This window comes from Lepidochelys kempii, chromosome 10 (assembly GCF_965140265.1).
Source record: "Lepidochelys kempii isolate rLepKem1 chromosome 10, rLepKem1.hap2, whole genome shotgun sequence".
In the NCBI taxonomy this organism is placed as follows: Eukaryota; Metazoa; Chordata; order Testudines; family Cheloniidae; genus Lepidochelys; species Lepidochelys kempii.
In genome coordinates, this window is record NC_133265.1 from 31,140,017 (window position 1) to 31,158,293 (window position 18,277).

The 18,277-nt window shown below is 45.2% G+C and overlaps 1 protein-coding gene across 11 annotated transcripts in view; it reads left to right on the forward strand.

The window, feature by feature from the left end:
- Positions 1-18,277, forward strand: part of GSG1L (GSG1 like) — a 138,904-nt gene that overhangs the window by 63,220 nt on the left and 57,407 nt on the right. For 10 of the 11 annotated variants that reach the window (XM_073362641.1, XM_073362639.1, XM_073362640.1 and 7 more), the window contains 2 exons: positions 4,048-4,159; positions 7,990-8,157. In XM_073362641.1, the coding sequence (XP_073218742.1) occupies positions 4,048-4,159; positions 7,990-8,157 (280 nt within the window). The remainder of the gene's footprint in view (positions 1-4,047; positions 4,160-7,989; positions 8,158-18,277) is intronic. The other variant, XM_073362635.1, reaches the window with a different exon arrangement.

The window sequence follows — 18,277 nt, forward strand, 5'->3', positions numbered from 1 at the left end:
TGTGTCCCATGGGTCCCTGGGTAAAACTAAACTAAACAGACTGAGTCCATTTTGACCCACATCTCATCAATAGTTTGATCTTGAGCTTTGGGCTGCCCCCAACTTAAAGCACACACAGTGCTGAACTCGTATACTGTCAATCTGTAAGTATAGTTCAGTCAACTGTTCGAATGGTGCCATGAAAAAAGACTATACATTCAACCCAAGTCTGGGTGTGGTCCCATTCCGACTGCCCCTAGATGCAGCCCATAATGCCCAGACACCTCATTGTCTGTGAGAAAAAGTATTGATGATGGAATGGCCTTTGCTTGTACTGTGGTAGGTCACTTCACCATTGACTATGCCCTTGAATCCAGACCTGCGCCAGATCCAGGAAACAACCGTGTCCAGCCCCATTAAGGGGGTTGTGGCTGGATGTAATAATGGAATCAGGTTTCCGAAATGGATCCCCTCTTCTGCCAACGTGCAGTTTAACAGCTGTGGATCACTGCCATCCCCACCTGTTAGTCTTGTTCTGTCTCTGCATCCCTTCCAGACCTAAGGTGAGCTGCACCCAACTTGCACCTGTGGATTCTGGAGCCTCTATTAATTCAGTGTATGCTGGGTTTGCTAGGGCTACCCAGCTTCCAGTAGAAAGAAAGCTTGCCCCACACCTGGTGAAACTGATTGATGGTAGCATGCTATCCTCAAGTCTCATCGCCCTCGAATCTGTGCCTTTTTGGGTCAAAATACAAGACCACCAAGAAACCCTGCAATTTAACTTTATTAACTCACCTCACTTCCCCATCATACTTGGCATCCCCTGCTTCTTGGTCCATGATCCAAATATCTCCTGGAAGATGCAAAAGGTATGGTTCAAGTCAGGCTACTGCCAGCAATGGTGTCTTGCAGAGTCAGGCAGCAAGGAATGAGAAACTAGCAAGGAGAAGATCACCACCTTCTGTGTCCAGCTAATTCAAGGAATAACAGCTCACCAATCCCTGCAAAATATTGAGATTTTGCCTACATATTTGATTTTAAAAAAATGCTGATGTCCTACCCCTGCATAGGTCTTATGATTGCTCCATTGAGCTTCAGCCAGGGGCCAAAATTCCATTGGATGGTTTTACCCCTTGTTGGAGCCAGAACTCCATGCCCTGTGGGAATACCTCAATGAGGACCTAGCAAAAAACTTTAACCATCCATCTACATCAACCACAGGGGCTCCAGTTCTGTTTGTCAAAAAGAGTACAGCTCTTTCATAGAATATTAGGGTTGGAAGAGACCTCAGGAGGTCATCTAGTTCAATCCCCTGCTCAGAGCAGGACCAACACCAACTAAGTCATCCCACCCAGGGCTTTGTCAAGCCGGGCCTTAAAAATCTCTAAGGATGGAGATTCCACCATCTCCCTAGGTAACCCATTCCAGTACTTCATCACCCTCCTAGTGAAATAGTATTTCCTAATATACCCTTTGCATGTTTGTGTAGGCTGTCGAGCCATGAACATTACCCTCAAGAATGAATGCCCTTTACCTTTGAACACTGAACTTTTGGAGAGGGTGGGCTCTGCTCAAATATTCACCAAGCTTGATCTTTGTGGTGTTTACAGTCTAGTCTGTATTCCAGATGCCAGTGAGTGGAAGACAGCATTTCACAGCCAGTAAGATCATTCTGAATACCTTGTTGTGCCCTTCAGTCTTTCCAATGCTCCAGCCACATTCTAGCACTTTGTGAATGACATCTTTAGAGATGTTCTGAAGCAGTTCGTAGTGATCTATTTAGATGACATTCTCATCTTCTCAGAAATCCCAGCCCTTCATGGCCAACATGTGTGCTTGGTACTCGAGTGTCTTCAAGCAAATGACCTGTACCAAAAAACATGAGACGTTTTATACTGCGTGTAACTTTATGCAATTTGGAACTGTCTCTGTTAAGGAGAGGTTTTTCACATATTGTGTTGGGGCAAGGCCAGATGGCTATAGAAAAGTAGTGGGAGATAGATATCTTAGCTCCAGGCTAAACAAATCCCTGGTACCAGGTTAAGTGAAATGGCAGCTGCTCCAGGTCAATTAAGACACCTGGGGCTAATTAAGAACTTTCCAGAAGGCAGGGAGAATGCTAGGTTGATTGGGACACCTGAAGCCAATCAGGGACTGGGTGAAACTAGTTAAAAGCCTCCCAGTTGGCCAGGTGAGTGTGGATGTCAGGAGCTGTGGGAGGAAGTTGTGCTGTTGGAGAGACTGAGCAGTACACACCATATCAGGCACAAGGAAGGAGGGCCTGAGGTAAGGGTGAAGTGGAGCCTGAGGAAGTGGGGGCTGCTGTGGGGAAGTAGCCCAGGGAATTGTACGTGTCATGTTTCTAAAAGGTCAGCTACCATAGCCGATACTATTAGGGTCCCTGGGCTGGAGCCCGGAGTTGAGGGTGGGCCTGGGCTTCCCAGCTTTGCCCCCCACCCCGATTAATCACTGAGACTGGGAGACAGAGACTGTGCAAGGGAGGATAGCTTCTCCTCACCTCCCTCACTGGCTTATGATGATAATGGCTCAGTAGACTGTGACCCTTGTCTCTAGAGAGAGAGGTTATGTGGAGGGTCACAGTGAGCCTCTGAGGCTAGTGAAATCCGCCAGGAAATGCGGGACCAACAGAGACAAGGACAGAGCTTTATCACAATATATATAAATTTCATGTTATGATCAGTCAGTCTCAAATACTGCACATGGTATGCTGCATTTGCATCCTTTTACTAATGAATTTCTTCCTGCCCCAAAAGCAGTCCTCTACTTTCTAGTCAGTCCTCACACTACATATCATCCTTCATTTGCTTTTGAGCTGCTGATGCTCACCTACAGTGGCCCCACAATTCCAGTCTCCACTGCCCACTTGCTAAACTTTCAAACACCTTCATGCTTTCTCCCATGCTTGGGAGAGTCTCCTTGTGAACGTACAGCAAACTACTTCATTAGCTATCTTCAGATCCCTCCTCAAAATTCTCCTTTGCGGCGATGCCTCCAAAAACCTGGACAATGGTTGGGCTGCTGGTGTGCAGAGACCACTGCCTACCATGCTGACTAATATTGTCTCATTACCTACTTGTGCTCCCCCATCAGTCTATAGTCATCTGTCTCATCTTATACTTAAATTGTAAGGCCCCTGGGGCAAGGACTGTCTTTTTGCTCTGTTTGTACAGCACCTAGCACAATAGAATCCTGGGCCATGACTAGCACTCCTAGGTCAGTGGCGCTCAACTTTTCCAGACTACTGTACCCTTTTCAGGAGTCTGATTTGTCTTGTGTACCCCCAAATTTCACCTCACTTAAAAACTTGCTTACAAAATCAGACATAAAATACAAAGAGTCATAGCACACTATTACTGAAAAACTGCTTACTTTTATTTTTACCATAATTATAAAATCAATTGAAATACAAATATGGTAATAGAGCAGTATAAGCAAGTCATTGTCTATATGAAATTTTAGTTTGTACTGAGTTCGCTAGTGCTGTTCACGTAGCACATTGTAAAACTAGGCAAATATCTAGATGAGTTGATGTGCCCCCTGGAAGACCTCTGTGTACCCCTAGGGGTGTATGTACCCCTGGTTGAGAACCACTGTCCTAGGTGATATAGTAATACATATAATAAACAAGAACAACTTCTCACAAGGGACACTTGGGGCTGGATGTTTATATGATTCTTGGAAACATCACCTTGTATGAGCAACCAATGGAAGCATTCAGCTTCTGCTTGGTACCTGAATAGCATAACCAGAGAGAACCTGGCTTACAGTAGCAAGGTTGATGGTAACATTAATGTGTTGGCAAGCTCTTCAAAGGGTTTCCTTTGTACCATCAGCACCCCTGCACCGTTCAGACTGTTGTAAAATAACAAAACCTGAATGGCTCCCTTCCTCTGCCCACAATGTGCTGCCTTTTCTGCAGTGGTGCACGGTGCACTAAGAGGGTTATTTTGCAGGAGCTTTCAGCATCTGCTGGAGTTGGCGAAGCTCCTTCAGGAAGGATAGAAAAGAAACGGGAAAAATGTTCTTATTGCCATTCCTGCTTTCCAGGTCTCTTGGGGATGGTGGCTCATATGATGTACACCCAAGTTTTCCAAGTGACAGTCAGCCTTGGACCAGAAGATTGGAGACCACATTCATGGGACTATGGCTGGTCCTTCTGGTAAGTGTCTCCTTCATTTAGGATCTTCTTCTCACTCTTAAATTGTCTGATTATGGATATCAGTGCAGGGGTTACAAACATGCTTAAATCTCCAGGAAATTGTATGTGCATTTCCAAGTGCAAAAACACTCACAGTTGATCATGGACATTGGATGTACAATAACTGGGATTGCACTGGCTAGTTATAATTGCAAATAAAAATGATCTCTTGCAAGTCAATTGCAGCCACAATTACCACCACTGAAAGCAGTTCCATTGAGTGTATACATTTGAATTAGGTGCCATAACATTTCTGAAATGTTGGTCTCCTGAATTTAGGCTCAATTGTGCCTTACAGGGCAATTTTCTATAGAAGCGGCAATGCCCCTATGTGGCAGTGGGAGGCATGGTGTCTTTGGATCTCACAATAGCACCCAGGGGGAGTTTCTTGGAAGGTTTGAGGCAAATCAGACAAAACTGTTTTGGAGAGAATTTAATGTATTGTGTGTGTGGGGAGGGGGGGGGGGTGGAGGCTTTGGAAAGATTCCCCAATGTATTTTGCTCATGAAAAAAAATGGCTTGGCCTAGAAGCCCCCTAATATGTTTTATCCTACCCTTTAGTAGAACTGGCACATTTGACTAGTACAGGAGAATTTGGAGAGTTAGGAATATTTTGATCACAGGCAGTTTTGACAACTTTCAACATCTTGCATTGTCCTGTGTAGCCTGAGGAAGGGGTTTCCTTTGTAATTTATTACATTTTATTTTTTTTTATTACTGAGTAATATTTTAATTCTACTCCCCAAATCAGGCAGGTGTGGACACAATACACTGCATACACCAAGGCAGGGGATTAGTGACCGTTCCACCCACACATACATCCCAAGGCAGGTGATTATTAACCCTCCAGGACCAGAGGCAGGATGTTCTTAGCCCCTCGCACCTCAATACAGTTGATTAGCCCCCTCCACATTGTGAGGCAAGGGATTAGCCCTCCCCCTCTTCCAAATCCCACATTCCAATGCAAGGGATTTTTAGCCCCCCACTCCCACTGCTGGAATTAGCCCCCCACAATTGTTATCCCCCACAATCCCTCCTGTGTTCCAATGCAAGGAACTATTAGCCTCCCTCACCCCCTTTCAAAGGGTTATAAGGAGGCTATTGTGGCCCCCACCCTGGTTTCAGAGCTCACCGACACTAGTTCACACTGTTAGCTACAAATTGGATGTACAGGGGCCAGCTAGTTGTGAGTGTCAGTTCAGTGATTAGCAGGAAGCAGCCTGACACAGCCATGAGGGAGAGGCTGAAGGTGCCATGGCCCAGGTCATGGTCACTGGGCATTGCCAAACCTTCACACGTTTAAAGTAAAAATCAAACTTTCAGGTTCCTAGTTGTTTTGTGTTATAGCTACAGCCTCCTGCCAAGCTTCCCTGAATGACTGAGAGACAGTCTCATGCTTAACAACATTTTTATCTCCATGGTAATGTTGCCATTCTGGAGTATCTCCCATCATAGGGCCACCAAGTACTTTAGAAGCATCAAATCAGTCCCAGTGCCCCGTGGAGAGGGGTGCACATCAATATTTTTATTCTGTAGTTTGGGAAACTGAGGCCAGAGCCTAAGTGGCTTCCCAAAGGCTATGCAACAAGCCAGTATCACCACTGAGAAAAGAACCCAGCGTATCAGACTCTCAGGTCCTTGCTCTGACCCTAAAACCATGTTTCTGCCTTCCAGATTAACAGACATAATTGCTAAACAGACCAGACAACTATATCTGCCTCTGGCAGTGGCCCATATGTAATGCTTTAGAGGAGGGTGAAACGAAACACACCCCACATGGCCTTCAGGCCAGTTGTGAGGTGTTGTATGTAGGGGAAAATTCCTTGATCCCTCTGGGGATCAGATGATGCCCTGAAGTGTGATTACCTCTGTCAGAAACATAAATTATATATAGGATATTTATAGCTTCCTTTTAAATACAGTTCTAGTGTTTGAGTGTCTGGCCTATACAGCAGGAAGGCCTACACCCCACTGAAGTAATACAGGAGAGGAAAGGTCATCTTGTGGCTGGGATTTAGAGGGTGGGGGTTCAGTTCCTGACTGTCACAAGCTTTGTGTAACATTGTACAATTGCATAGTTTCTCATTTGATTCAGTCCCCCTTCTGTAAGATTGGGGGGAATAATACTGCCCTCTCTCAAATGGGAGCGGTGTGAAGTGCTCAGATAGTATAGCAATGGGGATGTATAGGTAACTAGACTAATTGCAACCAGTGTTATGGAGGTGCAGGTCATGGCAGCATAGTTAATATTGAGTGGAGTTTTGCACTTAAAGCAGGAATTGGAATTCAACTTCCTAGTTGTATTTAAAAGTCAGTTTAATCTAATCTAGGACCATACATACTCAAGTACGATTAATTTATTACATTGCTGCAGGGAAAAATTAAGGTTGTTTGGGTGTCAGCTGCACATTTCCAGGTCTTATCCTGTCTGGATTTCTTTTAAATGCAACTTTAACTCAGAATTTCCAACATTTTTCAGGTGTTGATTTCATGAAAATTAAGATCTTCAGGTATAGCTCCCACAGCTACATTGCAATAAAAACCCATGTACCAAATCTCAGAACCCAGGTCAGCTGACTCAGCCTCCTAGGGCTGGGCTGTGGGAGCTAAAAAGAGCTGCAGAGACATTCGGGCTCAGGCTGGGCTCTGAGACCCTGTGCAGGAGTGGGTGGGTCTACACTGCAATTTTATTGCCCCACAACCCAAGTCAGTGAGCATGAGTCAACTGACCCAGGCTGTCTGCATTGCAGGTCCTTTAGTGCAGTGTAGACATACCCAGAGAAACCTGCCTCCTGCTACCCTATAGCTCAGTGTAGGAGACTCCAGTTCAAATCCCACTCCCACATTAGACAGAGGAGGGAGCCAAACTGGGGTCTCCCACAGCCCAGGTAAGGTCTCTAATCACTGAACGATAAGGTGGGCATCACCTCTTCCTACTGCTGTTTTGTGAATAGCACTAAAGACCCAAAAATTCAAATAAAAACCTGAAACCATTCAATGAATTCATATCACATTCATTAATAGTTTTAGGTCAACTGAAACTGCGTTTTTTGGGGAATAAACTATTCATTTGAAAAATTTCACCCCACTCAACTGTGGCATCCATGTTACCAGACAGGACTTCTCATTGCCAAGGATAAGAATCGCAGCCCAAGTTATCCTGCTTTGCATTATGGAGATCGGGCTGAATGAATAATCGTGGCTTAGTTCAAAGGCCAAAATGAAAAAACAAACCCACACCTATTTCAGGTTAAACAAAACATTGTTTGATCTGAAGTGAAATTTTTGGATTTTCAGTGTGTTAACCCTACACCAAAATGTAATTTTTTTTAAAAAAAGCCAGCTAAAATTCTTAATGTCATTTCAAATTAAAGTCAAAACATTCTGAAAATGTTTTGATTTTTTTTATTCAGCTGAATCTATTGATCCAAACTTGTGAATATTTTTGTTTGACCAAAAAATTTTTTTTTGGTGAAGCTGTTGGCTGAACCAAATAGTCTAGCTCTAGTCGGAGTTCTTGAAGTAAAATGAGTCAAATCTGTTGTAGCCATGTTGGTCCCAGGATGTTAGAGGCAAGTTGGGTGAGATCATTTATTGGACCAACTGCTGTTGGTGAAAGACCAGCTTTTGAGCTTAGAGATCTTCTTACATCTTTGTTACTGCATCCATCTTCTCTTTAATATGTTGGTCATTCCTGACCACGCTCCATTTACATGTGTCTCTTGCCTCCAGAAACCCAAGGTGGGCTGCTGTCTTAACGCCGTTCTGTCTGCTGGTTTTTCTTTCCACAGTCTGGCGTGGGGTTCTTTCACCTGCTGCATGGCTGCCTCAGTCACTACATTGAACTCTTACACTAAGACTGTAATTGAGTTCAGACACAAGCGCAAAATCTTTGAGCAGGGCTTTCGAGAGGAGCAGACCTTCCTAGACCAGGAGGCAATCAAGTACTTCAGAGAAAGGTCAGTGCAGTCAGTCTCTGGGTCAGGGAGGTTTTTGTGGATTCTACTGCTAGCCTCAAAGTCTGGGATCTCGCCCACCTCAGTAGATCTAGGTGGAGTCTGAGATACTTGGAGAAGAACCATGTTAAAGAGAAGCCCACAGGATTCTGCTTGACTAGTATTTTTTCTTCAATGTTGTGAAGTCCCCCCGTATGCCACTTCTTATATACTCATTAAAGGCGGACTGGCAAGCTCCCAATGGCATGTGTCTGATTTGCAGGCGATGTTGCAAATGGAAGCAAAGACTTGTCTCCTAGTGTGTGTAGCCTGAAAGTCTTACATCAATGCTCAGTGTTTGGTGAAAATGACATTTTCCCTTTGCCTAAAGGAAGCTGCCCCTGCTCTGGGAGCATCTACTTGCAAAAAGCCATTCAGAATCTAGGCAGTACAGATGCTTCTCTGGAAATGGGCTCAGTCCTGCTGGAATGAGGTGAAAATGCTTGGGATTCAATGACATGATTGGCTTCAATTTGAAAATGTGTTCTCCATTGCAACAGACAGACATTGTGCTCTGACTCAGTGTCAGAAATGTGCAGCTTTTGGGAGTAGGGACAACTGCATACTCCACCAGCCTCTCCCCCTGGAACACAGACCCCTACATTATTCCACATCCTCCTTGAGACACACACTTACCACCAGTCACCCTCAGCTATGCATGTGCACACAGAACTGGTCCTCCTTGCCCTGTACACACACCTCACCTATCAACCCCACCACTTGTGGGCACAACCCACCTGCCATTGACACACCCCTGCCACATGCACACTTCCTCCTAAGAAGGATGAAGTCATCCCCCCTCCTTCCCCAGCATGTGCACCAACCACTCAGTCTCAAACACATGAGCACCCACAACAAATACTTTATTCCCTTGCTGCCTGCATCCACTGCCCATCTCCCAGTCTCCACACTCCATGCTCACATATCCACAACTCACCTGGCCCCACCACACACACAGCCCCCCTTCCCCTGCATACTAACACACACCCTGTCCTCCTCCACATATACACAAGCCACCTATCCCCCTCCAACACACACTTTTCCTCCACACACACTCGTCTTTACCCATAAACATATGCACCGATCCCCCTCCGCTAGTGGGCCTGCTGCCTGTTCCTTCGACACACTGCTCATCCACATTACCCCACTCATCTATAAACCACACCCCCATGCTCTGCAGCCTTCCTTGCATACACCCACTGATCCTCCTAGCCATACCCCACACATCCTATGCATCCTACTTACTGCCTACAAATCACATCCCCCTCCATATCCACTACTCAACCCCCTTCACACACCACCACCCATCCTCCCCATCCCCACTACCCATCTCCCTCCATACACAACCACCCACAGCCCCATTCTTGCAAGCACTCTCACAGCCCATCCTCTTCCAGTAATACACACATTACCCCACAAGTACACACCAGCCTGCCATTCTGCTACATATGCTAACCGTCCCCTGCCATCTTCTCCACACTCCCCCCACAAACCACCCATCTCACACATTCACATGCCACCCAATCCCCTTGCAAACACACTGACCATACTGCCCCCTCACATCACCAACACAAGCTTCCCATCCCCACACTGCTCATCCTGGCCACAAATCACACATCTGCCTACAAGTACATGCACTACCCATCACCCCCACCCAGACATTCTCCCCCCCCACCCCCACACACACTGTACTCCCACACCCCCTACCCATCCCTTACATACCAAGCATCCCCCTCAACACATCACACAACCCTCCACAAAACTCTCCTCACCCTTGCACACACACCACCCATCCCCATATCAGACCCACTACCATATACACACACCTGTCAATCCTCTACACTCCAAATACACACCATCCACACACAAAACCTGCCCCCCAAACAAGTATCTTTCCCCACTCACATACACTGCCTATTCTCCATATACATGCCAATCAGCTTAGGCGCATAGCACCTGTTCCCCTACACCCACTGACCACTGCACACCATTCGACCCCCTTGCAAACACACAAATACCACACACTCCCCCACACAAATATCACCCTTCTCCCAACATACAGTGCTCATTTCCCCTCCCAAACACTGCCCTTCTTCCCCACACAAACCACCCATCCCATTCCAACATACCACCCAACCTCACTGCCTAGCCTCTCCTCCAGACACTCTACTCATATGCCATATGCATACTTCCCTCACCCTTGACACACTTCCCACCATCCCCACATCACCCCCCCAAACACACAAGCCACTCCTACCCCACACTCATAGCACCCATTTTGCCCACAGCGCATTCCTCCTCACACACTGCCCATCCCCCTGCATGCACATCCCACACATCACCCTTCACACACATGCTGCCCATTCCTCTGTATGCACCCCCTCATGTCACCCCTTCACATTGCCCAGCTCCACCCACCTACAAGTTTCCATTCCACCCTCACATACCCATTGCCTGTCCCCTAGGTGTGTAGGGCTCATTCCCCTCCACACACCCCACCTCTCTTCCCCAGTGTCCATCCCCCTGTATGCAGACTGCCTACCGCCTCACACACAACTCCCTACACACACTGCTCATCCTCCCCACACAAACACCTATCTCACCCACACACAAAGGTCCTGCCCCTTCACACACACACCCTTCACACATGCACACACAGCCCACCCTACCAATCCTCCACACACACGCTGCCTATCCCCTGACATGCACACTACCTATCTTGCCCCCCCCGGCAAACACTGTCCCTTCCCTCACACATGCATGTTTGCCCCACACACTACCCCATCTTCCTCACACATTCATTGCCTGCCCCACCCCCACAGTCCTCCCAAACTCATCCATTGCCCATCCTCCTTCCCCCACTTCCTCCCACACACCCTCACCAACATGTATTTTCACATTCACACCCATCCTCCCCACACATCTCCCTGCACAAACATATTACCCCCCAAACCACCCATTTCCCCACCAATACACCACACATCCTGCAGAGACAGACATCCCTTGCCCCCACTTCCCAGCATATAGGCATTGCCCAGCTCCCCTGCACACAGGCCAGCCATCATCCCCCTCGCAAACCATCCACATCCCTTACAGTCCTACTTCGCTCAACCCCATTGCAAACACAACCCATCTCCTCCCCTCCCCACACAGAGCCCATCCTTCTCCCACACTGAACCTGCCCATCCCCTTGCATGGGCATCATTCATTCCTCACAGATCACCCCCATTCCTCGCCACAAACACACAGTGCCCATCTGCCACACACTACTCAGGCAGACACATGCACTGCCCCTCCCTCCTTCCACCAGTCCATTGCCCATCTCCCCATACACTCACAGCCCCTCCCTTGTCATGCTTGTGGCCAATGAAAAATCAAAGGAATTCATGTGCCAGTGTATCAGCTCCCCACATAGATCAGCAGCAGGGTTTAATCTAGATACACAGCACAGACTGCTACCCCTTGCGTTAAGAGTAACCACATGAGATGGCAGCAGAGGTAGGTTGTGATCATTCATAGGTCAGCTGCTATAGAGAATGCTGACTCACACCAAACAGTATCAGGAGAGCTAAGTGACCAACTGTGGGTTGAGCAGATGCAATCTATCAGAACTGCCAGCTAGCAAGGAGCATCCCCAACCAGGTAGCAACACTGGGCAGACTTGAGTAGCTGCTTTCATTAGCAACCTATAGACCTGCCTTGGTCACCTGGCTGGACTGTGGATTGGCTGGACACTTAAAACTTGCAGCTAATTTTTTCCAATGACTCATGAGGCTCAGCACACTCAAACAGTTGGTTACATATGTGAGAATTTCGATTTTACGTACAGCATGGACAAGCACATAGATTTGGCAGACTTTCCGAAAAGTAGGGTGGCTCATTGGCCAAGATGGAAGTCCGTTGTGGGAAAGCTAGACTCTAGTCCCAGCTCTGCTGGAAGTGACCTTAACACATCTGTATTCTATCTGAAATTGCAGGAATACCTGCCTTCCCCCTCAGGTAGGGCAAAAGGCCTTGCTCAAAACAAAAGCAGCCTAGAAATATTGATGTCCGTCAGTGAAGGAGATGAGATATGAACTAGTCTCCAGATTCCCTGCTCAGTGTACCTTTCATTAGCTTAAAAGGTATCTGGAGAGGGAAGCTAACAAACAGGCTGCTCAGCAAGGCATGGGAGCACACGTTTAGAAGTGGTGCACCTTCCCATAGGTGAAGAGATATTGATGGCAGAGAGCAGGAGGGGAATGAGCCATTTTTGTCCTGGCTGGAGGCATGGTTCTTTCCAAATGCTGGAGATGCCTCAGCAGGGCCAGGCAGCATGCTTAATGCAGATGGACTGTTCAGAGATTTTTGGCAGCAAACCTATGACAACTTCTACTCAGCCAGTACAAATGGTGATTTTTTGAGGCTTATAAATTGGCCACATTTAGTTTTATTAGAACAGTAAAAGGCCCCTCTGACATCAATTTGCAAGACAATTTACAAGCTCCAAAAGGTGCTAGCTCTTTTAAAAAAGAGTCATTAAAAAGTTAATTTTGTCAAATTAAATTTTGGTGAGTCTTCCCAGGAAAATTCACCCTGAGGTAGAGAGCAAGAATGGAACATTTTTGCCTGAACTGTTAAAGTGGCAGAATTATAAGTGATTAAAAATGGGATTATAATAGGAAGTGTTAAGCAATTTTATATAGCATCACTACCAGTCCTTCCTGCATGATAAGCAGACCAAGTGAGTTGTATAGCAGATTAACAATTCTAACCCTTGCATGTTTGTTTTGATGGTGCTTTTTATCCCATTTGTAGCAGAACATTAGCAATATTGAACTTTTCTTAATGCTCAAAGTTCCAGGGTCGCTGTTTCTCCCTCTCCAAAATCCAAGTTGCTTCTAGTTTGTGGAAGGAAGCAATAGTCTAATCTTTTAAAAAGATTGAATGAGTGGGACATCTCTTGGTGTGGGGAACCCCTTGCTGTAGGTATTGCTCTCCAATCAAAAGTTCACTGGACTGGGAATGTGGGTTTGAGTGGTCTTTCAGGGGGCACTCTGGAGGAAGAGCGTGAATGTGTGTGTGACTACATCAGAACTGCTGAATACATCACACCATGTGCTTGAAACAGACATTCTACTTCTAGGCCTCCTCCCTACATACAGGGCATACTCCCAGAAACAGTCTGTTGGTGTTTTATAATGGCAAAGGTGTTCATGAAACCATGTAGCTATCTCATTTAATGCCTCATTCTCCCCTATATGGGATGACTTCTTTAGGGGAGAAGATTGTTTCTCTAGCCAGAGCACACTGGCCATGTGGCTATATGCCCAGCTCGGTACAGGCTATTCAGATCTTCCTGCCTGGGAAGATCAGAACCTGGATGAAGATTTGTTCCTTGGTTTTTGACAGGGGTCTTTCTTCTCATCATGCTTTGGACTGTACAGTATTATGAAGACATTAGGAGACAAAACACACCACAACTGAGACCACTCCATCGTCAAGCCACACCCCCAAGTACTTCCACACTGCACGCAAGCCCTACACACACACACACCACACTCCTGTTCCACACCCACACAGACCAGACCACACCCCACACATGCCTTGCAAACCCAGCCCCACCTGCCACATACACACCCCTACATGTCCAGACACACCCACATTATACACATGCCCTGCAGACTCAGCCCTCCCCCTCCACACACACCAAACCCTCCCATACCACATATGTGCCCACTACACACGTACCACTCTACACACTCTCCAGACCCAGACAACCCCCTTCACACACCCCACCATGCTCACCCCAAACACTGCCCAACCCCTATGCATCCTCCAGACCCAAACCACCTCTTCCATGTACAAATGTCCCACCTTACACCCAAACAGCTCATACTCCCTCCAGAATCAGACAATTCCTCTTCTCACATATACCTCACCACACCCCAGACACTCCAGCATCTCATATAAAATAGAATGCTAGATGTGTAGGGCCAGAAGGCACCTAGAGAGGTCATCTAGTCGAGTCCCCTGTGTTGAGGCAGGACCAAGTAAATCTAGAGCATCCCTGACAGGTGTTTGTCTAACTAGCTTTTAAAAGCCTCCAGTGACAAGGATTTCACAACCTTCCTTGGAAGCCTATTCCAGAGTTTAGCTGCCTTTACTGTGTTGGTATTTTCAATCCTTAACTAGAAAGCTTTTCCTAACTATATGCAATGCTCACACAAGCACTCACACCCCCTTTCTAGAGCACATACACATCCTCCACACACACACTTACCCTGCCACAAGCACTCCTTATACAGGTGTTGGGATAATTACAGTCTTCATGTAACTTTTACCATTATGTACTCTGAGCCTCAATGTCATCTTAATTTCCTTTATTTTAAAGTATTAAATTCACGTGGATACTGAATGAGAAACTCAAAGAGAATGTAACCATGTAATATTTCTAATGACCTGAAGATACACAGTAATCTGGTAATTTATTGCCAGATTCACCAGTATGCTCTGGATAATTTCTGCCAGTCAGGAGCAATGCAAAGCAGCCAACATGTACTGGCTAGTTACCTTGGGTTTACAGATGCTTTGTATCATCAGAAGATCACAAGTCAGTCAGTGTACACACCTTTCGCCACACCTCCTCTAGCCCATACCCTCATCTGCATACACATACATAAGTAAAATTCTCCCTCCCTCCTGCACCCTCTACATTCCTCCGCACCCTCCTCCCGTCAAATTCCTATTTACTCCTGCATCCCCCCTCCATTCCTTTATGCACACATTCACCAAATTATCCATTCCTCAAATTCCCTGCATTCATGTGTGCATACAGTTTTTCCCACCTATCCCCACATTCCCCACAGAGGTACATATGAACACGTGCACACCCCTTAATTTCTCTCCCGCCACTCCTTTTCTGTTGAGCGGACCTAGTGCAATGAAGTGAAAAGAAATAATGATTAAGGGTCATTTTCCTGCATAATGGATGTTGATCTTTCACAGATGCTGAAAAATAAAGATAGCATCCATTTTGAAAGAGCAATTATTTGTAGAATTCTCTATTTTGCAAGTAGAGTTGGGTAAACGGATTTTTTTAGGTTTTCTAATTCTGAACAATTAAAGTTTGTTTGATATCAGACACTTGACTTTCAGCAAACCAAAAAGAAAAAATAGTTTGTTTTGGGTCAAATTAAGTTTTGTTTTGACAAAAATAAAAAATCCAACAATTTAATTTTTAATGTTTTCATTAAGCTAAATGAAATTTTGAAACAGTCATTTAAAAAAAATCAATGTTTCATTTTGAAATGTTAGAAGAAACATTTAGTTTTCTGGGGGGACAGGGGAGTGTTTGATTTGGGTATTTTAGGTGCTTTTCCCTGACCAAAACAGTTAAGTGAAAATGACAAATTTGCAAAACGTTTTGGCGTCATCAAATCTGTTTTGATGTGAAAAAGTTTGATGTGAAAAATTTTGCCCACCTCTAATTGCTACATTATTCTTTAGCCCCTGTTGAAGACAAAACTGTCAGTTATGAATAATAAAGGCAAAATCACTATTAACTTTGCATGTTTGAAGTGTTATTTCATTACTGAGATCTCTGGGGGGGCGTGCGGGAGGAGAGTCTGACAGTTGAGTGCTAAGTTTCTTAAGGGACCTATTTTCTAATTAGTTTTAACTCAAACTAATAAACAGATTTACTAGCACATGATCAGAAAACTCATTTTATATGCACAGCATTTACTCTTTGCATTTATGGAGGATGTGTCTATTTGTCATGGTTGCATCCTTGCTCTAAGTACAAAACTCAACTCAGCCATAACTATGAAGCAGGGCCAGTGCTTCCATAACAACAGTTCTGGAAGCCTTAGCCAAATTGTTTGTCCTTAGGCTGTGCCTGCAAAGCTTTTTAGACACCTTGGAACAAACACTAAGGGGGAGATTTTCAACAGCACAAATAGGAGTTAGGCCAAACTGACCTTGGTACTTTTGAAAATCTCCCCCAATGCTCCCAAAACTGAAATGACAGGACTGTGAGAAAGCCTAAAGCAAATTAAATTAGGAGCTACTCAGAATTCTAAAGATTAGGTGTTACTGCAAAGTCTAGTGTCCCAGGTGCTCCCAGATTTTATAAATAGGAGGGTCACAAGGAAGTAAAGGGCATAAAATGTTGAGCTCAAGCCAACAGTGTCAAAGCAGAAGAACTTTCTAAGCAATGGCTTCTAAGCAAAGCAAATTCTCCCTGCATAAAGCATGATGCCTCTTGGGAGTGAAGGCTCTAGGAATATTCAGACTGGAACAGCTAATTGAGTATTTTACCTTATGCTGTTCTAGGGGGGTGGGCAACTCGGAGGAGTCCAGCAGTCGAGAGAACTATTCCATTAACTTTATAACCCAGCCTGATTATATTACCAGATATTATGAAAACTATTTCCTAGTCTGTCTGTACCATACACAGATTCACAGCATTTCTCTGCTCTGGTCTTTCCTCTGTTTCTAAATACCAATAAACGATTCCACTATCCCCTTGTCATGAGGTCATCCCCTGAGTCTTTTCAGGACTTAATCACAGACCACAATCACGCCAGGTTTCCTTCATCAGTACCATGTTTTACTGTATTCTTTCAGCAGGCCACAGCCTATAGTGTTATATGTATTTACATTGCACAGGTAGTTTCCCCATTTGCTTCTAGGGACAGGCACCATACTAACAGCAACCAGTGCTGGCTACCTCTGCCTTGCTTCAGGCTCCCTCCTCTTTAGCGCATCTTTCATGTCAATTTATATAATCCCACCTGTTGGGATTTCTTCCCCATCAATTAGCCTTTCAGCTGTAGCTCTACTCAGTTAATTGACACCCTGTCAACTACCTAGCTTCCAATTAAGTCCCAATTAATATATACTCGTGGGTATTAAAGTGACAGGGTGATGAGTTAGCTTCTTACTCAGTGCACCCTGTTACAATCCTTCATAATAGAAATCCTCTCCTGTAAAAGCAGTTACAGGGCTGTGTTTATTATTGTGACTATTACAACGTAACTAAGCCTGTCATGAAGTGTTGGTTCTCATGCTGTGGGTAACAGAAGGGTGGGGTCTTTAATAGAAATTGAAGTCTGCTCATTGGTTTGCAAAAAGCTCAGAACCCACTGGACTGTCCTTGGCAGACCACATTCTAGCACTGGTTAGAATGTCATTGGTTTAGAGTTTGGAAAGGGCCTTCATAACACATAATTTTCATTTTTTTTAAGATGTATTCTATATTATATGTATTGACACAATCCTCCTACTGGGCAGAAAAGGGACATGTTGTGTCTACATGCTCTTATATGTCAACAATGTGTTATTTGTCAAATGTGTCCAGTTAAGGTGACAAAGTTGAGCCACAGTAACCTACATATCCTGCAAAAAAGATACAGGACCAGACACTCAGCCCGTGTAGATCAGTATAGCTTCACTGACTTTAATGGCATTACTGCCATTTACACGAGCTGAGAGTCTAGCCTAGAAGCTCCTCAAGATTTAATAAAGCAATAAACAGTGGGTTTTATCTCATTTATATTCATGCACACTCTCAGACAGTGGATTTAACTTCCTTGTGGGTCTCTTTAGGAACCCAACTGAGGAGGCAGGCCAAGTCAGTGCATCATCCTCCAGTAACCCCAGCCCCTACCCCCCCCCCCCCGTTTCCTAGCTACAACTCCACCCACTTTCTAGGTTGTTCTAGCCAACTCCAGGCCCTCCACTGGAGCCCAGCGTGTAGGTGGCTGCATTACTATGACCTTTCCCTCAGCCACTACAACTTGGGCCTAAATATACTGCAAACCAGTGTGTCTCACTTAGCTTTAAATCTCATTAAGTAAAATATGGCCCTGGTGACAATGTGCTTTGTCACTTCCCCTCTAAGTGTGAATAGGGTGTGTGTGTGTGTGTCATTTTATAAGTTTGCTGAGGTGCTAGTTAGATTTTTTTAAAATCTGAAACCTCAAAAACAGATTTGCTAATTTGATAAGTGTTATAGCAACTATTAGAATGCAATTTGATAGGATAACACCTTCTTGTTGAGTCAAGGGGGCATTTGCTTATGACTTTAATGCTTTTCAGG